General features: G+C 54.9%; 1 protein-coding gene across 6 annotated transcripts in view; it reads left to right on the top strand.

Moving 5' to 3' along the window:
• The window catches only part of ARHGEF10L (Rho guanine nucleotide exchange factor 10 like), a 160,483-nt gene extending 139,421 nt beyond the window's left edge, over positions 1 to 21,062 (top strand). For all 6 annotated transcript variants that reach the window (XM_061184859.1, XM_061184860.1, XM_061184855.1 and 3 more), the window contains 3 exons: positions 10,895 to 11,069; positions 18,578 to 18,700; positions 19,973 to 21,062. In XM_061184859.1, the coding sequence (XP_061040842.1) occupies positions 10,895 to 11,069; positions 18,578 to 18,700; positions 19,973 to 20,511 (837 nt within the window). In that variant the 3' untranslated portion in view covers positions 20,512 to 21,062. The remainder of the gene's footprint in view (positions 1 to 10,894; positions 11,070 to 18,577; positions 18,701 to 19,972) is intronic.
• The last annotated feature ends 246 nt before the right edge of the window (positions 21,063 to 21,308 follow it).

The raw sequence follows: 21,308 nt of genomic DNA, 5'->3' as shown, positions 1-21,308 counted from the left end.
GGGGACACCATAGGAGCAGTTGTCCAATCCCCTGGGATTTGGCAAAGACACAGAGAGCCACGGATGGACCCACGGAATGCCAGGCCTTGGGCTGGGCCTTAATACAGTGGCGGCTGGGAGCGCCGGCGGGAGGGGTTACACCGGGAGAGGTTTAGGCCAGTGCCCGGTGCTTAGGGTGCACGCGGTGGTTATGTCATGGCCTTCGCAAGCCTGGCCGCTGGGCTGGGGGAGGGTCTGCCCGGTGGGAACCTCGAGACGCATTGCCGGCTGCCCCTGCTGTGGTCTGAGCGGACTCGGCTGATGGTCAGTGTGGGCTCGGGAGCCAGGTTGGTTGGTTTCGACCCCCAGCTCCACCACCTATTGCCTCAGTTTCCCCACCTATAAAATGGGGATAATTACAGAACCTACCTCAGGACTAAGCAGCGTGATGTACGTAAAACTCCCAGGGCTCTGCCTGGTGAGGAGTCAGCATGGCGGGCAGGTGTCAGCCGCTGTTTTATGGTGACTGCAGGACCTGCTCAGGATCCCAGGGACCCCCCAGTAGGTGGTGGAGCCCAGATCTCAGGGTGCTTCTGACTCCAGTACCTGTGCTCACGAGCACATGTGCATGTGGCTGCACGTGGGTGCATGCGCGTGAGAGAGAGGGAAATAGGTCGAGTATATTAATGTCGTATGGGTCCTTGTCTGTGATCTGAGAGTGCTGACAGCACCCTGATGGGACCTGAGGGCCTGGGTCAAGCCTGGAATCAATCCCCCCTCTCCGTTATCCCCTGGCCCCATCCCTAGCTCCCACCCGCTCTGGACAGTCACCCTGATCTCTCACGTGGCTGCCACAGCTCCCCAGCGTCTTGGGGGTGGATCTGCGCCTGGTCCGAGAGGTGGCCCTCCCCCGAGCCTTTCACTCATGCCCTGAGCGGAAGGGCAGGGAAGACGCCTTGGCCGAGCCTGCTCACCTCTGCTGCTGAGCCCAAGGGGAATCTGGAGTCCAGACTGTCACGAGGTGGGAGGCCCCCCTCTGGTTAAGCAGGTGCCACAGGTGCTGAGCAGATGCCGTGTGAAGGAGTGGGGGCCATGGAGGGCTGGGTGGGTGCCTAGAATTGCACCACGCAGGCTCGCTCGGGCAGGGCCAGCAGGTGTAATGCCATCTGCCCCTTGGAGCTGGAAAGCAATGCTGAGCCACCACGGGGGTTCTTTCCAGAGCAAAGCTCCCTCACACCTGACCCTGCTTCAGCCTGACCACCCAGGCTGCCTCTTCCCTGGCTCTTCCAGCCCCCAGCTCAGGGGTCGCACTGGCTGGGGCTCCAGTCCCTGTGCAGGGCCCTGGGCTCCAGCAGCGGCCCCCACCCCCATGGACCTGCCGCTCTGGTGTGGGTGTGGTGAGGGGGTCACGGGGTTGACAGAGACCCCCCCTCATGAGTTAATGCTTATCGAGACTCACCCAGAGGCTGGTCCAAGCTCTTTGCAAGTAGCGACCCGTATAACCTTCACAACAGTTTTATGCCGGTGGTCACCTCATTACCCCCCCTTTTAAAGTTGAGGAAACCGAGGCAGGAAGTGGTGGAACTGGGACCCAGACCCTGATGGTCTGGTCCTGAGCCCATGGCCTCAGTACCTCTCGAAAGTCGGAGGCAGGTGACAAGATGACCTCAGGCCACAGTGGTGTCACACCGAAGGTGAGCCAGGCAGCCGAGCTCGGCCCCACTACTTCCAGGACAGGCCACTCCCCTTCTGAGTCTCGGTTTCCTCATCTGACCAGAGGCTCAGCGGTCCCACCAAATCTCGGGGCCGGCGGGGGCTCCAAGAGTTGAGTTGAGCTGCGGTGAGCGCAGCCCAGATGCGCACAGGTGCCGAGCTACACGTCCCCGGCTCTCTGCTTGGGTCTTCACCGGGGTCCCTGTGGTGCAGCAAAGGGACAGGCACCAGGCAGACCCCGGTGCAGCCCGGTCCAGAGCAAGGCTGGAGCAGAGCCACAGCCAGGGTGCTCGGTGGCCCCAGGTGGCCGGCAGCCCGGCTCCCTCCTCAGGTGTCTGCGCTGCGTCTGCTGGCTTGTATAATTGAAGAAAACAAAAGGAAATTAAATAGGACCAATGAGGAGAATATCTATAGCCCACACTTTGAGATGTTTTTTAGCCAGATGCACAGGTGGATGTCAGTTTGATTTAGTTTTTTTTGGTTGGCTTGTTTGTTTTCTTTTCCACTGTAGTTTATTACAGGATATTGAAGTTTTATTTTTAAAGACAAAACGTTGGTGTGGCCACAGCAGGACAACCGTCCCTGCAGTGGCGCTTTCTGTGGGCCTTGCTCTGGGTGTGGTGGGTGGCAAGGAGGGTCTGTGCCCACCTCCTTATGTGCCTAGTGATAAAGAAGTTTCAGTGCAGGAATTTTTAACTTGGCGGCAGGGGGCAAGAGTGGTTTACAGACTCTTTTGAGATGTTGGCAAAAACTATTGATCATCTTTCTAGAAAAATGCACCAAACACACCAAATTTTGCACAATCAATTCCAAAATGGGTTGTTGAAGACAAGTTTGGGACCGGCTGTCACTCTTAGGGCAGAGACGTCGTCCTTCCCTCTGTCCCTTCTAGGTTCCCGGGGTGGCCCTGAGCCAGGAGAGCCCAGCACCCAATGAAGTCTCTTGCTAGACAAGAATGGCCTCGCCCCCACTTTACAGATGAGTAAACTGAGACCCAGAGGTGTTAACTGACTTGCTGGTAAGAGGTAGAGGTGGATGCCACATCTTAAGCCTCCCCACTGGCACACGATCCCCTGGCCTTGACCAGGTCCGATTCTGAAGGCAGTGTTAAGCTTTGGACGGAGCCCCACAAAGGTGTCTGTCCATGGCTCAGAGGTCAGATGTAGGCTTTGGAGTCCCATTAGGTGACCAACTGTCCCGTTTCGTCCAGACAAGGAGTTGGACTTCCAGTGCTACAACTGGGGTCTCTCTGGGCAAACTGGGACGAGTGGGTCACCCTAAGCTGGAATGCTGGCTTTCCCCCCACTTTCCAAGCACAGTGACTTTGTGAACGGCATTCAGCCTCTTAATTTGTTTTCTCAGCTGTAAAATGTTGGTAAGAATAAGATAGATAAGGGAAGGGAGTTGTGTCCTAATTGTCTTTAAAAGACCGCCTCTGCCTGCCCAGTGCAGCGGCTTGGAGCATGACCTCTGGGTCTCAATCCTCAGCCTGTCCCCTGGCTGGCGGAGTGACCCCACGCCGCTTTCTCGAAGCTTCGGCATCCTGCCTGTTAGGTGAGGATGGAAGGGTGGTGTCCTCATCCCAGGTTGCAGGTGTACTAAGCGGAGCCAGAGCTGGCGAGGTGCTGGTGAGTGCTCCGTGGATGGTCTCTGGGCCCATGACCGGGCCTCCCAGGCCAGCTCGTTGTAGTGACCGAGCAGCGAGTAGGAGGCAAGAGCCCCTTCATGCCCACACCCTGCTGGGGAGCTTGGCATGAAGGTGTCGGGGGCAAGCCTGGAGCTTGGAGTCCACAGGTCAGGCCCACACCCCAACTCTACCCCTGTCTGGCGGGTCACCTGGGCTCATCGTGTGCCCTTCTGGACTCTTTCCCTCTTCTTTCGTGAAGGCCTCTGGGAAGATGAAATACCAGGCATGGCGTGGCCTGGCACACAGTAGGTGCCCAGCGAGCCTGGCACACAGTGGGTGCCCAGCGAGCAGTAGCCTCCTGCCATTTCCTTGGCAGCCCCTGGCCCCCGAAGGCCCCAGCATCCCTTCCCGGCTCCGTGGCGTTATCGCCGCTCTAATGACTTTGAGTGCTGAGCTGCTCACGCCAGGAATTTATGGAAACCAGGCCCAGAAGCATCACCTGGAGGCACATAAATATTGTGGGACTGAGGCTGGGCTGTGTCAGCACTACTTGGGGTGGGATTACTCACCTGAGACCCTCTGAGCAGATGTCTGCTGCAGGGCTGCCGTGAGGCTGCTGGGAGAGGGCGAAGGGGACGGGGCTCCGTGGGTGGCTGCAGGACGCTGGCTTGTCCCCGCTCCCCTGACCCGCTCCTGCCCTCGGCCACGTGCGTGGGGCGCTCACGGTGTGCCCCGTCCCATGAACCGCCCAGCGCCCCGTAAGGCAGGTTCTCCTTGTATCTCCGTTGACAGATGAGAGAGGAGACCCAGTGACCCTGCCAGAGATGAGCTGGGAGCCGGGAGTCAGGCCCGGGCCCTCCCCTCCAGTGACCAACCTTTTTTTTTTTTGAAAAATAGCTTTACTCGCCTGACTCCCAACTTTTTAATTTAAAATATTTCAAACTACAGGAGGTTGAAAGAATAGTACAATGAACGCACAAATTGTCTTCACCTAGTAAACCAGCTGTTAACATTTTACCATAATTTTCTTCCCGTATTATACATATACACACACACCTTTTGGGGCTAAATCACTTAAAAGCTAGTTGCAGACATCATTGTCCTTCATACATAAATACTTCAGCTGGGCTCCCTTATATAACCTCAGTAGCATTATCGTGCCCATCAATCTACCGACCATAGGCCCGTTTTCCCAGTTGTCTTCAAAATATAGCTACTCCCCATCGCCATCTGCGGCATCCAGCTGGGAACACATGTTGCATTTGGTTGTCATGTTTCTTTTGTCTCCTTTTAATCTAGAATAATTCCTCTCCTTTTTTTTTTTTTTTTTTTTGGTCTCCATGATAGTGACTTTTTTGAGAGATCCAAGCCAGTGTCTTCTCATAGGTCCCACCAGCTGGAATTGCCCCACTGTTTCCTCCTGATGAGATTGGAGTATTTGGCCAGATTCGGTGTAGGAAGCCGTGCCTTCCTATCGCATCCCTGGGGAGGCGGGAAATGCAGGCTGGTCCCATCCTTCATCACTTGGTTAAGGTGGGGTCTGCCAGGTCTCCCCATCGTAAAGGTACCAGTTTCCCTTTGTAATTACTGCGGGGGATTCTTGGAAAATGGGAGAATATCCTGTTCCTCAGTGAATTTTCACTACAAACTTTATTTGAAGAGGAGTTTCCTCCCCCCCACTTAACCCTCCTCCTTTATTACTACTGCAAATTCATAGAGTATTTTTAAAATCCAGTGTGCTATCATCCAGGACCATTGTTATAACTTTTGATGCTCAAATTGTCTTAGATTTGCACACCAGGAGCCCCTTTGTGCTGGGCCCTGGGTCCTGTGGACACTTCCTCATCATTCTTTGAGCACTTCCTTGCTTGTCTGCCTCTAGAGAAGCTCTAAGCTCATCTGGTACTTCCCCTGCCCTAATCAGCCATTTCTCCAGGGTTCGCTTTCGTGGGGAATGGTGTTTAGAAATCAAGAAGTGGTGTGCTCACTGCTGCCGGGGTGTCATTGCTTCCAGACACTTTCAGTGGACAGAGCCAGGAGAAAAATCTCAAGTTCATACTGATACCTCTAATTCAAGTCCAACGTCATAGAGCTCTACCCTAACTTCTCACTCTACACTTGACTCTTGCTGTTTACCCTGGTTCCCAATAATAACATCAGTGTACTTCAGTCACACTGTGTAGTTTCAGAATCACTGTGCCTGTTCCATTACCACCACCAAGCTTAGTAAGTAAAGTTCAGGATTTTTTTGTGGATCTTTTTGTCCTTAAACAAGGACCAAGGTTGTGTAGTCAGAGTGCTGAGTTCCCAGCCTACTTGAATGGATTCTTTTCTATGTGGGTGTGACCATGTTCCAATAAAACTAGATTCACCAAAACAGGCAGCAGGCTGGTGTACCCTGAGGGCCATTGTGTGCACACCTCTTGTCCAGAATATCATCCTAACAGAGCAGCTCCTGGTGCAAGGTAAGCAGCCAGTAAATAGCCGTGCCTGGACCATAGGGGCCGAGTGGGCAGGAAGTATCAGGCCTTCTGGGGCCCAAAGGAGGGGCATGACTGGGCTGGTTGTGCAGGGGGGTAGGGGGCCTTCTTCAGGGACAGGGGGTAGAGGCCTCTTAGATGGTAAGGTGGTCCCCCCACTCCTGGGCCCCCCAGGCTGGCCAGGGATTAGAGGAGGGGTCCAGAGGTAAGAATGGGGAGCCATGGCCTGGAATTGGGGTGCCAGGTGGGCAGTGTTTCACCTGGTCCTGGTTGGGAGGAGAGGAGAGCTTGATAAGCTGATAGCCTCCCCGGCTCTGGGCAAGCAAACACCCCATGTTTGGAAAACAAAATGAGATGCATGCTTGTCAGCTCCGAACCCAGTGGCAGCAAGGGCTGGGCCTCACTGCCACCTGCTCCCACCCAGGGGTGCTGTGCTCAGCTCCCTCCACCCTCCTGGGGGACCCACGATGCCAGGGTGCCACCTACCCCTGCCCTGCGTGCCCAGGAGGCCCAGCCCCAGTGCCCCAGACCCGGCTTCCCCCAGCAGGCTCCTGGTGCGGGGAGGGGTCCTGGCAGCCCAGGAATAACTGAGGAGTGAGGGGCGGAGGCTGGAGCTGCCCTGTTCACACCTATCCCTGCCCTCACCCCCACTCCCCTTACCATTGGACTTGGCAGCTTTGCACAGGCCTTGGACGAAGCCCTTTGGGCCTGGAGACAGACTTGTTATGCCTCTGGAGGAATGAGCCTGGACGTCCACTGCTGACTTCTCTTGTAATTAGATTCTGACGGCAGCACGCCGGGCTGACTGGCTGCAGATTCAGGTGCAGCTTTCCGTGGGCCCAGGTCTCTCGGTTACAGTGCGGTTTGGCTTTGTCGGAGGCAGGAGATGCTTCTGACCTTCCTTCGGGCGCCGGGCAGGAGTCTCGCTGCACGTGTGTGAGCATGCACACACCTTCCTGTTGGTATCTATGTGTTTGTGCATTCATGTGCAAGTACGTGTGTGCCGGTTTTTGGAAAAGTCTGCAGACGAAGCACGTTGGGTGCCCCTTCCATCCCGCTGCCCCATCCGTTCAGCCAACTGCTCGTCGACGGCGGGCATTGCGGGACTGCGGATCCGGCCTCAGGGTCTCGTCTGTGATGGGGGTTGGTGGTTCCTCGGCTGGACTCCCCCAGCAAGGCCCCCCTCGGGGGGGTGTCCTGTTGTAACCATGGGCTCGGCCTGGGTCTGAGCCTTTAGGAAAGCTGAATGCAGGCTGGTGCAGGAAGATAACCACCCCTCACCCCCGACAGCGGTTTCTTTCCTTGAAGGAGAGCTCCTCTCCGGAAAGGAGCTGCCGGCCAGCACTGCCGGGGCTGTGGGCTGTAGACTGTGGAGCAAAAGGCCAGAGACTTGGACGTTCCCCCCCTTGCCCTGCGCTGCACGGACTGAGCCCGGCTTTGTGGAGGCTGTGAGGGGGCCGGGCCACTCCCCACATCCCAGGGCTCCCTGGCTGAGCCTCCAGCTCCCGGGCCTTCACCGGGGCGCGGGAGGGGTGCCAAGGAAGGAGGAACAGAGACACCCCCCCAGGAGGCCCGAGTCTGAGCCCCCAGTCTGAGGGAGGAAATCGCTCCCTGACCTCTGAGTGTGCCCGGCCTGATACGCGACCCCCTCCTCGCCCCTGGAGCGCCCACTTTGGTGGAGATGAGGCACTCCTGCCCCAGAGGGAGCTGCAGCTTCTGCTCGAGGGGCCCCCCCATCAGGGGTGAGCTGTGCGCTGGGACCCTGCCTCCCAAGAGCAGCCTGGGGCCCTTCCTCTGGGACCCTCCACTTTCCTGTCCCCCCAGCCCGTCTGTCAGGCCACCCAACCCAGGCCGCAGAGCTCAGCCTTCAGGGACTGGCTCAGAAAAAGCCATTTCATCAACCATCTCACAGCCTTGCCCTCCGCGGGGCCCCGTGTTCTTTTTTTATTTTAATTTATTTATTTTTGGCTGCGTTGGGTCTTCGTTGCTGTGAGCAGGCTTTCTCTAGTTGCGGTGAGCGGGGGCCAGTCTTCATTGCGCGGGCTTATTGCGGTGGCTTCTCTTGTTGCGGAGCACGGGCTCTAGGCGCACGGGCTTCAGTAGTTGTGGCTCGCGGGCTCAGTAGTTGTGGCTCGCGGGCTCTAGAGCGCAGGCTCAGTAGTTGTGGCGCGCGGGCTTAGTTGCTCCGCGGCATGTGGGGTCTTCCCAAACCAAGGCTCGAACCCTTGTCCCCTGCATTGGCAGGCGGGTTCTTAACCACTGGGCCACCAGGGAAGCCCGGGACCCGTGTTCTGATCGGGAGTGAGCACTGAGTTCATTGGTTTGGCTCCCCCTTGGCTCCCCATGGAGACCCCCCTGCCCCAGCTTCTTTATCTCTGTGGGAAACCTCCGGTGCTTTGAACGGGGTTGGAGTTGGGGCTGAGCCGGGGCTGGTGTGACAGTGGCAAAAGAAACCGAGTCCCTTTATTGCCACTTCTCACTGGCTAAGCCCACGCGAGTCCCAGAATTCCAGCCCGCTGCCGCACAGCCCTCGAACTGAACTTCTTTCAAAGGTAAACCTGAACTTGTCACTTACCAGGCTCAGCCCCCTCCCGCACTTGAATACAATCTAAACTCTTCGCCGTGGACTTCAGGGCTGCCGGGTGTGATCTGGCCCCTGACCACCTCTCCCACCTCTGTCTTGCCTCCGTGCTCCCCAACACTGACCACCTTTCTGTTTCTCAAACACGGCAAGTTCATTCCTGCCCCAGGGCTCTTGCACTTGCTGTACCCTTTGCCTGACATGCTCTCCCCTCCCCCATCCCACATCCCAGAGCCGATTCCTTCACATTTTTATTGTCTCTGACAAATACTACCTCCCAGAGAGACTTTCTCTGGTCACCCAATCTTAATGGCACCCAGTATTTTTCCCAGTATTTTTACTATTGGGAGTAATCTTTATTTGTTTTAACTGTGTGGGCCCCTTGTTTATCTTGTTCATCACTATATTCCCAGCACCTAGACCCACGCCAGGCATATCGTAGGGGCTCAAGAACATATGTTGGATGAATGAGGCCGTATTAGGAACTGGGTTTGTGCTAAGCTCTCCCTCACCCAGGAGTCCCTATAACTCTCATGACAACCTCCACCTACAAATGGGGAGACTGAGGCCCAGACCTGGGAAGTTATTGAGGAAATGAGGTTTAACAGCAGGCCTGATTCCACATTGATGTTCTGGCCAACACCTCTTGCTGTCCTGGGCTTCCACCCAAGATCTGCTCTTTATAGAAAAAAAAAAAAAAAAAAGGAAAACCAGACAACTGGAAAGGAGGAAAATCAGCAGGTACGGCCCTGGAATAATATTCAGTGTGCAGGTTTCACCTCTCCTGCCCCTTCCCCTCCCCCAGTTTTGAATGTGGCCTTTTGCTTTTGTTTCTTTTTGCAATTACTGCTATAACATTCACATTCGTCTACGTTCATCACACAGCCTCTGTAAACATGACGTTGAATTGAGGTAGGACAGTCCACCGGGTGGATGCACCAGAGTTACCTGACTGTCCCCAGTGCTTGGGCCTCTATCTAGCCTGGTGAGCTGGGGTTGTCGATGTTTAAGTAACAACTCAATGTCATGGCTGGAATTCAAGCATCCATCCATTCACTCTTTGATCAGATTTCACTGTGCGCTGGGCCCTATGCTGAACAGGGAGGATGTTGACGGGCCTGAGGCTCAGTGTCTGTCCTTGGAGTTCATGGACCGGTGTGGGAGGCAGCCGAGCAGGGCCAGAGTGGAGTAGATGTCGTCAGGCTGGAATGTGGCAGGCAGAGGAAGTGGCCGGTGCAAGGGTGGCTGGAGTGGGCTTCATGGTTGAAGACAGTGAAAAGCTTTTCCCAGGAGGGCAGTGGGTGGTGCACGTTGCAGACAGGCCATCTCGAGGGCAGAGGCGTGGCTGCACAGGGCATCCTGAGCATCCTCCAGGCCCGGGCTCTGGCTGGCCTGGAGCGTAGGGAGCCTGCCAGGAAAGGTGGGAGTTGGGGCAGAGCTGAGGCCTGGAATGCCCAGCTAAGGAACTTAGACTTTCTCCGGCAGTAGATGGGAAGCCTGATGTTTATCTCCTCTCTTTGTAAGATTTTTTTTTTTAAATTAATTAATTAATTTATTTTTGGCTGTGTTGGGTCTCTGTTGCTGCACACAGGCTTTCTCTAGTTGCGGTGAGCGGGGGCCACTCTTCATTGCTGTGCGCAGGCTTCTCGTTGTGGTGACTTCTCTTGTTGCGGAGCACGAGCTCTAGGTGCGCGGGCGTTAGTAGTTGTGGCACGCAGGCTCAGTAGTTGTGGCGCACGGGCTTAGTTGCTCCACGGCATGTGGGTCTTCCTGGACCAGGGCTCAAACCCGTGTCCCCTGCATTGGCAGGCGGATTCTTAACCACTGTGTCACCAGGGAAGCCCTTTTTTATTAAAGATCAAAATTTCATTTAAAACTGTAAAAAAAAATCAAATAGCATGGAATGGTTTATCTGGAAAAGCCCTTCCTACTCCCCGTCTCCAGTCCTGCTTCCTGGAAGAAAATACTTTCACTTGTTCTGTTTTTAATCCACCGGGCACTTTTCTTGTGACTCAACTGTGTGCTTCACTGTTTCTGGATTTATCAGTTTTTGGACATTATGTCTTGCCACCCTGCAGTGAAGACGAGGGTTTGGCTCACACCACCCACCTGCCTTCCCTGATAGTTCTGTTCTGTTGGTGCCTTCATACCTTTAGATAATATACGTAAGCTGTCACTTCCTCTTCCGTAGACTTGCAGCTCTGTCTTTCCCTGGCATCAGTGTCATGGTAGACCCTGGTGTGCGCTTGTCTTTCATTGCTCCACGTTCGGTGCTGTCACGTGGGTAGCTTGAGATGGGCCATGTTAGAAGTATTTACACCACGGGAATCAGCAGACACAACACACCAGGATTCCCCCCGCCAGTTGTTAAAATGTTTACCGACACAGCACTGCCGGGCTTCTGAGGTTTCTTCCCTCTGACTTGGGTTCAGGCAGAGGCCGGGTTAGCTTGGCTCCCAGAGGCTTGGCTGGCCGGCCCCGCCCAGCATTGACAGCCCTCCCTCTGTGCCGCAGCAAAGCTTCGAGGCACACCAGGACGCGGCCGTGAGTGTGACACACATGGTGAAGGCGGGCAGCGGCGTCTGGATGGCCTTCTCCTCCGGCTCCTCCATCCGCCTCTTTCACACGGAGACGCTGGAGCATCTGCAGGAGATCAACATCGCCACCAGGACCACCTTCCTGCTGCCAGGTGAGGCTGCTGCTGGGGCGTCGTGCCCTGCTGTCCTGGGGCTGTGAAGGGAAGGAGGGAGCAGACATTCGGGAAGCAGCTTCCACGGCCGGGCCAGCCCATCTCATTAACCCTTGAGGCAGCCTTTGGTCAGCCTTGAAAACTGGGCCTCCCAGAGGGGAAGCAGTGGGCTCAGGATTTGAACCCAGGCCTGTCCTTCCAAAGCCCTTCTGGCTGTCACCGCAGCACAGCAGGCAGGGGCTCATGGAAAGTCAGGCTCTGAGCTCAGGGGACTCCCCCAAGTCAGGCGGCCACTAAAAAGCCACGCTGGGCAGGAAGCCAGGCTCATCTATACCTGCCACTCCTCAGGTTGACCAAAAACCCAATTCTGCCTCAAATCACCTTCAGAATAAGGCAAAGGGAAAGAGAGAAGGTCAACTAAGGGTCTCTTTCCTTAGAGGTTTTTAAAGAAAGGCAATTGTCCCTCTTAGTTTGCCATCAGGTTTGGGGCAAGGGGAGGGTGAAGACCTTGGACATCATCCCCTTGGGGCCCATGCTTCCTCCTGCAGAGCTGTTTGTGAGACCCACGGAGAGGATTAAGATCTGAGCTCACCTAGCACCCCCGCTGCCACCCAGCATCTGCTGAGGCCTCCATAGAATTGGCTCCAGGCATCTCCCCTACTGTCTGCTGCCCCAGTCGCTGCCCAGATCCCTGTGGGCTGTGCTGGGAGCCAGGGCAGACATGTGCTCAGGGTCCATCCCTACCCCCAGCGGGCTTTAGAGCAGCCCTTGGGGCTAGAAGGCCTTGGCCTGCCTTGCCCTGACCCGGGGCTGGTCTGGGTGGGTGTGGGGACTGTCCTGTTCAAGCTCAGCCGACTGGGCTGGGTGCAGCAGCTGGGGGCGCCAAAGGGCCCCAGGGCCAGGGAAACAGAGAGGCATGGCAGGCTGAACCTGGAGCTGATGGTGAGAGGGGCTCGGCAGATGGGCCATGGCAGAGGCAGGAAGTGGCCGGGGTTGGGGGGGCGGGGGATGGTTACTAACAACAAGATCAACAACAACAGCGATAGTACCTAGTAGCTGCCACCCTGCCGGGAGCCCTACAGTGAGCTAGGTCCCAAGGGCTTTTTTTTTTTTTTTTTAAAGGTATTTATTTATTTATGGCTGTGTTGGGTCTTCATCTCTGTGGGAGGGCTCTCTCCAGTTGTGGCAAGCAGGGGCCACTCTTCATCGCGGTGCGCGGGCCTCTCACCATCACGGCCTCCCTTGTTGCGAAGCACAGGCTCCAGACGCGCAGGCTCAGTAATTGTGGCTCACGGGCCTAGTTGCTCCGCGGCATGTGGGATCTTCCTGGACCAGGGCTCGAACCCGTGACCCCTGCATTGGCAGGCAGATTCTCAACCACTGCGCCACCAGGGAAGCCCCCAAGGGCTTTATGTACAGGATCTCACTGTCCCCATTTTACAGATGCAGAAACTGAGGTTTGTTCAGCAGGGTAAAGTGGCCAGAAGCAGGACAGGGAGTCACATCAGGTCGGACTCAGTTCAGAGTCCCACTGGGCGTAACAGGGGAAAAGATGGTTTCAGAGGTGGCCAGGGTCCTGGCTTGGCCACTGTCAGGTCTTGGCAGGTCTCTTTGCTTCCCGGAGCCTCTGGTCCCTCTGTGGGATGGAAAGTGGTTTCTGGCTCAGGATAAATGGCGTCAGGCATGGGAAAACGCCTTGCCTAGGCCCTGGGGCATCCATGAGGAGAATAAACGGCTTCCTAACCTGCTCCTGGGGTCTGGGGTAGGGGCTTGGGGGACCTATGTTATGGGTCCTTCCTCGCTTCCTCCCTCCCTCCCTCCCTTCCTTTATTTTAGCTTTAGTTTCATTGTCTTTCATAGTATTTATATATGAGGTAAATCTATTTTAACTACAGTAAAAGTTTCTCAGTATCACAGAAATATTTCCACATTTATGCTGATAGCTAAATTATTTCAAGCTAGTGGAACAATGGAAGAAATAGATAATCTTATGGGCCTTTTGCATCTTCTCAGTCTATCTGTGGGGATGGTGGAGAGTAGAGAAAGAATCAAGTTTATCAAGCAGTCAGAGGCAGGCTTTGTGGACAGACCCGCTGCAGGTGGAAAACCAGCAGGCTCCCGCTGCACAACTCCGACCCCACTGTGGGTTTAAAATGCATTTTCACGTCCACTGTCTTGACTTGTTCTTTGCAGTTACCCTTAAAGAAGAAAGGACATTCGCTATCATGAGCAGGTAAACGGAGGCCCAGGAGGTTAAATAACTGGCCTCAGGTCACTCCGCTGAGGGGCCAGAGCCAGGACCCGATTCACAGCTCTCTCACAGACTAACTGGGCGCCCTCCCCCTTCCCGGGCCTCCGTTTCCCCATCTGTACAGCGAGGGCCGGAGATCTGAGTCGGAGCTCGTAGGGCAGACCGGAGCCCGGAGTTAGACAGGCCCTGCTGGAATCCTGGCTCTGCCGCCTTCCAGCTCTGTGACCAGGAGCAAGTCGAGAGCCTCTCCCACCTTCCGTCCCCGCCTCTCAGGGCAGGTGTGGGCCTTACCTGAGGTGGTGAGGACGGCACCCCATGATCCCCGGCTCCAGTGCATGATGGTGTCGTCCACCATCGTTATCTACATGGCAGTCCCTGCCCCTCATTGCACTGGTCCCCTTCGGCCGTGCATCACCCCACAACCCTCCAGTCAGGGCCCCTCCCACCACATCAGCACAGACAGAAGCCACCTGTCCGCTTGCCCGACCTCCCGGAGCTGGTCCCTGGACACGTCAGAGTGGAGGCTGAGCTTCCTGGGTTCAGGGCTTCCCAAAGGTCCCCAGGAGTTACTGTCCTGGGCCTCCTTCCCCCAGGCCTGACCTTTCCTAACACTGGGGAGCTCGGGCCCCTGCTGGTCGGGACACCGCAAGCCCAAGAGGAGCCAGCCCTGGGTGGAGGGGGGCATCAAATCCACCCTACACTGTGCCCTGGCAGAAGAACAGAGCAGGATTCTTAAATTCTTTATTAGAGGTATTTTTAAAAGGCTTTTAGGTATTTTTTCTTCCCCCATACCACCAAATGAAATAATTGTGTAATTACTAATAAATTTGTTCCTCCTCTAAGTGCGGATTATTTTTAAGGGCGTGTTAAAAATTCATCACGCTTCCTTCCCCCGACCCCTTTCCTCCACTCGCGTCCCCAACTGGTATTAATGCATTTTTGAACCTAAACTCCCTCCTCCTCTTAACTAGACAGGTCATTAATAAAATGTCCTCTGAGAGCCTGAGCTTTTTAAAGTTGTATATCTCCAGATAGATGGCTTGGGTGAGTTGAACACTGCTGCATTAAGTCTCTGTGATAAAATATTTATCCACCATTAGACTTTCTTTTTTCCTTTCGTACTGTTTGTGAAGTGCCTTGCTCTTTTCCTCGAGGCAGAGTGGGAGGAGGAAGGGCCTCGGAATGAGGTCTGCAGATGAAGTCATTTCTCCATTCCGGCATCTCTTTTGGTTTCTCGCTGCCTTCCTTTCATTTGCCAGGTTTCTGCTGTCCAGTGGGGGCCGAGGGGAGGCAGGGGCATCAGGAAATGGTCTCCTGCTGGTCCTAAGGCCCCAGGGGCCCTGGAAAAGGAGGGGAGGCATGTGAGATGAAACATTTGCCACTGCTCCCTCTCTTGGCTTTTATTATTTTTGTGGGTTTCTGGCTCTGATGGAGCTGATCTCATGAGACGAGGTCCTTTTAATAATCACAAATATTGTCCTAATAGCCTCCATTCTTTGATTATATATTATGGGCCAAGAGCTGTGCTCAACTGTGTATATATTATACTGTGTACAGATATAGATATATATTTATATACATACACCCTATGTGCATATACATATATAATATTGCTAATAATCATAAAATTGAGCAAGGGACATTTGTAATACTCATTGAACAACGAGAGACAGTGGCTTGTCGATTCACGCAGCTGGTAAGTGACAGCAACACCTGTGTCCTTACTCACTTCTCTGCTTTCGTTCATTCATTCTCTCATTCACTCATTTACTCACAGGTCCTTTTTAAAAATATTTATTGAGGTACATTTGATTTACAGTAGAAGTTTCTGGTGTACAACGTAGTGATTCACAATTTTTAAAGGTTATACCCCATTTATAGTTGCTATGACATATTGGCTATATTCCGTGTGTTGTACAATATATCCTTGTAGCATATTTATTTTATATCTGGTAGTTAGTACCTTCTAATCCCCTACCTCTGTCCTGCCCCTCCCCCGGTCCCGCTCCTTACTGGAAACCACTAGTTTGTTCTCTAGATCTGAACTCACAGGTCCTTTTCGAGTGTCTACCATGAACCAGGGTATTCGGCCATGAGCTGGGGAATCAACTTTGAGACACAGATAAGCTGCTGCCCTCAGGAAGCTTACATTTGGGAAGGCAAACAGTAAATGAGCAAAGAGAGAAATAGGGGAATTACAGACCTTGAGCAGAACCAAGAAGAGAAGACAGGTGGTGACGTGAGAGCGCTCACAGCCTGAGCCTCCTGCACTTTCTGATTTCACGAGGGCTGGGAGCAGCCACGGTTGGACTGTCCTCTGAGGCTGTCCTAGTAGTTGGGAGGCTACACTCTCTGAATTGATGAGGATGTGGGGAAGAGTCCCAGCTCCCCCAAACCCAGATACTGTTTGTGAAATAGCCCCTGACAAACTGGCTTTTTTCCCACTGTGGTTTCCATTTCCACATTGAATCAACACCATGAATATGACTCGCTGAGTTTGCATCACGTCGCCAGACTCATATATCCCACTGCCTGCTGACAGCTCCACTTGGGTGTCTAATGTGCATCTCAAACAACATCCTGTATTGAACTTGGACTCCTACCCCAAGCCTGCTCCTCCTTGGTCTCGGTCCACAGCACTGCCGTGCACCCAGCTGCTTGAGACAAAAAGCTCTGAGCTGTCCTTGATTCCTCTCCCCTCCCCCCTCCCCTTCAGTCTGTCAGCAGGTCTGTCTCTAACCTGTTGGTTTCTCACCATCTCCCTGCCACCACCGTGTCTCGGATGCCACCATCCCTGCCTTGCTGATCTCCTTGCTCCCCCCATCACCCCAGTCTTCTGTCTCATTGCAGCTAAAATGCTCCTCTAAAATCCGGGTGCATCACTCCCCTGCTTAGACCTGCCAGCGGCTCCTCATCACGCTCGGAATGAACAGTCAAAGCCCTAGCCCTGGCCCATCCACTCTTCTGACTCTCCCCCCGTCGTCTCGCAGAGCCCCCATCCCCGAGCTGCACTGGCTCAGTCCTCCACAGACTGCGAGCTCATCTCGTCACAGGGCCTTTGCACGTGCCGCCTCCAGGGCTTATGCTTGGGTCTTGGCGTGGCTGCCGCCTCCTTGTCATTGGATGCAGCCTCCCCATCCCCCCAGGAAGCAGAGTAAGGCACAAAACCCCGGCATCCTCCCACCCACTCTCTGCCTCACTGCCCCGTTTCACTCCTCTGCCTAGTAGCTATATTCCTTGTTTCTGTTTTCTTTTCCTCTTTCCCCTCCCAGGGCTGCATTAATACGGTAGCTACCATTAAAATTAAAATTAAAAGAAATTACAAACTCAGCCCCTCAGTCCCACTAGCCACATTTCAAGTGTCAGTAGCCATATGTGGCTAATGGTTACCGAATTGGACAGTGTGGTAGAGAACCTTTTCATTATTGTAGAAAGTTCTAGAATGTTTGCTCCTTAGGAGCAGAACTTTGTGTGTGTGGTTCCCCCTGTGCCTCCAGCACCGAGTGCAGCGTCCTGCACACAGTAGGTCCTGGGGATGTGCTGGGGTGCCGAGTGAATGGATGGGTGATGGTATAGACCAGTGTGTTAGGAAATGCTGTGTGAACCCCAAGATAGTAACCTTCTTTCTGGGGTGACCGTGGAGCCACACCATTCTGCTCTGAGACTCTGCTCTGCAGAGGAAGCCCATACACCTACAGGTATGGAACTCAAGTAATTTGCTCAAGAGTAGAGAGGCAGTGAAAGCATCAGGCTGTAAGAAGTGGCAGACCTGAGCTCTGCTCCTCCCCACTCCCCACCCCACACTCACCAACTGGGTGACCTCTTTGGACCTTAATATCCTTGTCTGGAAAATGGGCACAGCATCCGGGTCTTACATACCTCTCAGCTGTTGCAAGGCTTATATCAGGCTAGGGCAGGTATACGAAGTGCTTTGGAAACTGCAAAGCAGTATTTCTCAAAGTGTGGTCCTGGGCCCAGCAGCATCGGTGTCACCTGGGAACTTGCTGGAAATGCAGTTTTGGGGCTCATCTCTGGGGTTGGCCCCTCAGTTATCAGCCCTCCTGGTGGTGCTGATGCATGCCCAGCTTGAGAACCCCCTGTTCTAAGCATCACTTCACGTCATGGCATGACTTTGAATTTGAGGAGAGAATAATCCTGTCCGTGGGCAGAAGAATTCAGGCCAGAAGTGAGACGGCCCTTTGGAGGGACAGGAGTGGGCTCCCAGCCCCTCCCTCCTGCCCATTCCCGTTGACCGGAATTGTTAGCAATGGAACAGCAGCGAGGATGGCAGACGGCCCCTACCTGTGAGTGCCATGTACCAGCCACTGGATTACGTGATTTACAATCATTGGCTCATTTACTCCTCAGGACAAGGCTTTGAAATAACATCATTGTCGCCTTTTGCAAGGGAGGGAACCATGCCACAGACAGGTTTTGTTTCTGGCCCCGGGACATGGAGCCAGGAAGTAGCAGAGCCGGGGTTTGAACCCAGCGCCTGGCCCCGCAGCCGTGCTCGCAGCCACCATGCTGTGCAGCCCACACTGTGCTTCCTCCCTGTGAAGAGCCGAGGGACCCGCCTTCCCTGCTGTTGCTGTTCTCACCAAAAGGAAGAGACAGCCCCGGGGATAGCCGGATAAGAGCTCATCTGAACTGGCATCAGAAACATGCTAGTTCCTGGCGCTGAGTGCCCGTTTCACTGTTGGGCCCGGGGACTGCAGGGTACACTGCCCTCGCTGGAGGAAGGGCCCACGTGGGCAAGATGTCAAGCCCGGGCTGGAAACCAAGGGGCTGCAACAGACTGCCAACCCACCTGGACCCCTCCCCATGCATCCCGTCTGCACCATCTGCTTCACCCTCAAACCCCCACTTTCCCAGGCCTCCCTGCACTCCCCAGCTGGCCAGTTGTGTCCCTGGCATGGGCGGCCCTTAGCGTACACCTTGTGCCAGAGAAGCCAGCCATGCTCACGTGGGCCAGTACCGTGGCCTTCCCTCATAGCATCCTCAAGGCAGCCCCGCTTTACACAGGAGGAAACTGAGGCTGCGTCGGGGGAGCACTCAGCTGGGGGACCCAGGGGCCAGACCCCAGCCAGGTTAGCCTCCCAAGCCCCATATCTTAATCACAACCCTGTCCAGCTTCTTGCTTGTCTCAGGAGAGGAGCCCAGACTGTGCCATTTTCTCACCTGCAGTGGCCCCCATCCACTGCCCTACCCCCACCCCAAGAGGATGTACTGCTCATGCTGGCTTCTCCCTCTGCAGGCCAGAAGCACCTGTGTGTCACCAGCCTCCTCATCTGCCAGGGTCTGCTCTGGGTGGGCACTGACCAGGGTGTCATCGTCCTGCTGCCTGTGCCTCGGCTGGAAGGCATCCCTAAGATCACAGGTGAGGCTTTGGGAGCCAGTCCTGCAGGGCCCGGGGAGTCAGCTGCTTATGGCTAGGGAAGGGTGGATCTTGTGCCCAGATGTTTGCACTCTCTTCTGATATGGGGGTGGGGGTCCATTCTCCAATGTCCTCTGTCATCGCAGGTGGCACTGTGGCTCAGTGGAATTAAATCACCTTGGCCTTGCAGTCTCCTTCTGAGTCTTCTTTCTGAGTCTCAATTACTTAATCTAGCAATGGGCACTGTAGGCATATTGGCCAGATGGTTTGGGGATTGGCTGAGACACCTGACTAATGGTAGAGGATCTGCTGGGCCCCTTCTGCCCCCTCCCCACAGCAGCTTCAAAGCGTCCAGGCTCCAGTGGTAGAAATAAATAACTGAGGGCTCCTGGGGCTGGGGGTCCATGTGCAGCTGTGTTTGCATGGATTAGAGGGAGAGCTGCCCTGACTGTGGCACTGGGTTCCAGGATCAGGGAAGACCCCAGAGCTCTGGGCCCCTCTCTGCCTCTGCCCTGAGGGGGATGACGAAGTGGCCTCTTTCAGCTGCTGCCGGAGGGCAGAGCTGAGTGCAGTGGGAGGGAGAAGTCCTGAGGGAGACCAGCCCCAAGTGGATCTCAAACCTCTCTGCCAAAGAAGACTCTCTTCCTAAATTGTAAGATTTCCCATTTTCATGATTTTATCACATAGATCAATTTGTTCATCCCAGGCTTGGTCCTGGGGTTGCAGGGATACATTGGGCAGAGACCCTGCCCCCAAATGCTGAGAGTCTGGTAGGGGCAGCTTGTAGCCAGGGTAGCAGGTGCTATGATGGCAGGTGCCCTGGAATCTGCAGGGCATAGAGACAGGAGTGATCATTTCTTCATGGCTGAAGGCAAGAAGGGTGCCCTGTGGAGGAGCTGAGCTGGGCTTCAAGGCTGAGCTGTAGAGTTAGGTGGATGGGAAAGGCTCTCTAGGCAGAGGCAATGGCTTGGGCAAAGCACAGAGATGTGAGGATGGCTCAGGCAGGGAGCTGCAGGTGCTTTCACACCAAGGTTCCCCATGTGGTTTATAAAGTCACTCGTGTTCCCCTGCTCCAATTCTCCAAAGAAAGTAGCCCTGGAGCATGGAGAGCCCTCCCCCAGACCCATGGCCTTCTGGGAAGATACGGACGTAGACTGCAGTAACCAAAAAAAAAAAAAAATAACCAAAAACAAAACCCAGAAATTCTCCAAGAGACCTGTTGGGTCTTTAAAACTCTGGACCTTTGGGCCCCTTCTCTCTGCCCTCTTTCTGCAGGGAAAGGCATGGTCTCGCTCAACGGTCACTGTGGGCCTGTGGCCTTTTTGGCTGTGGCCACCAGCGTCTTGGCCCCCGATATCCTGCGGAGTGACCAGGAGGAGGCCGAGGGGCCGCAAGCCGAGGAGGACAAGCCGGACAGTCAGGCTCATGAGCCAGCACCCGTGCCCGCGAGCCACGTGGGCCGAGAGCTGACCCGCAAGAAGGGCATCCTTTTGCAGTACCGCCTGCGCTCCACCGCCCACCTCCCGGGCCCGCTGCTCTCTGTGCGGGAGCCGGAGCCCATGGACGGCTCAGCCCTGGAGCACAGTGAGGAGGACGGCTCCATCTACGAGATGGCTGATGACCCCGACGTCTGGGTGCGCAGCCGGCCCTGTGCCCGTGACGCCCACCGCAAGGAGATCTGCTCGGTGGCCATCATCTCCGGAGGGCAGGGCTACCGCAACTTCGGCGGCGCCCCGGGCGGCAGCGGGAAACCAGCCCCGTGTGGGGAGACGGACAGCGCCCTCCTCATCTGGCAGGTGCCCTTGACGCTATAGCCCCCACCCAGGCCGCGCAGCTGCAGGCCTGGCCGCAGCCAAGCCGGGCTCTCGGCCTGCTGTGGACCCTCCCAGCGGTCCAGGGTCCCCAGGGAGCACGGGGGGGCAACGCCTTCCAGGGACCTGCATGGCGCCATGCGGACGGGCCTGGAACTCCGGTAACTACCTGAGCGGGGCAGAGGAAAACCTCTTCCTTTTTAAGAAAAAAAAAAAATTTCAGAGTGTTTAGGGGAGTGGTTTGGGTTTGGGGAGAGGGAGGACACCTCTGGAGAAGATGGCCTTCTTTTTAAAAGCAAAAAACACAAAACCTCACAACTGCCTGGCAAGCCCAGTGCCTCTCGTCCAGGCCCGAGCGGGGCTCAGGGGCGGCCACGCACCCCTCCTGGAAGGGTGCGTGTGTGTGAGTGTATGAGAGTGTGTGGGCTGGTGTGTGAATATATATAAATACGTATATATGGTGTATATTATATGTGTATAAAGTCTGTACATATTGGAGCTCTGGGAGATGCTGGAATAAAAGGCAAGAATAACGTCAGTACTTGGATTGAGGGTTGTTTTTTTGTTTTGTTTTGTTGTTTCGAGATGTGATGGGGGAAGAGACAGAGCAGCTGTCACTGGATAGGGGTTGTTCTGGAACCAGCAGGAAGGATCCAGGCCAGGCACCGCGAGAACAGGCCCTAGAACTGTGCTGTCCGGTGCAGTCGCCGTTGGTCACATGTAGCTGTTTAATTTTTTAATTAATTAAAATGAAATAAAATCACAGATTCAATTGTTCAGTCCCATTAGCCACATTTCTA

This window comes from Eubalaena glacialis, chromosome 3, assembly GCF_028564815.1.
Source record: "Eubalaena glacialis isolate mEubGla1 chromosome 3, mEubGla1.1.hap2.+ XY, whole genome shotgun sequence".
NCBI lineage: Eukaryota > Metazoa > Chordata > Mammalia > Artiodactyla > Balaenidae > Eubalaena > Eubalaena glacialis.
The sequence above is the reverse complement of the archived record's forward strand: the minus strand, read 5'-3'. Positions and strand labels throughout refer to the sequence as shown.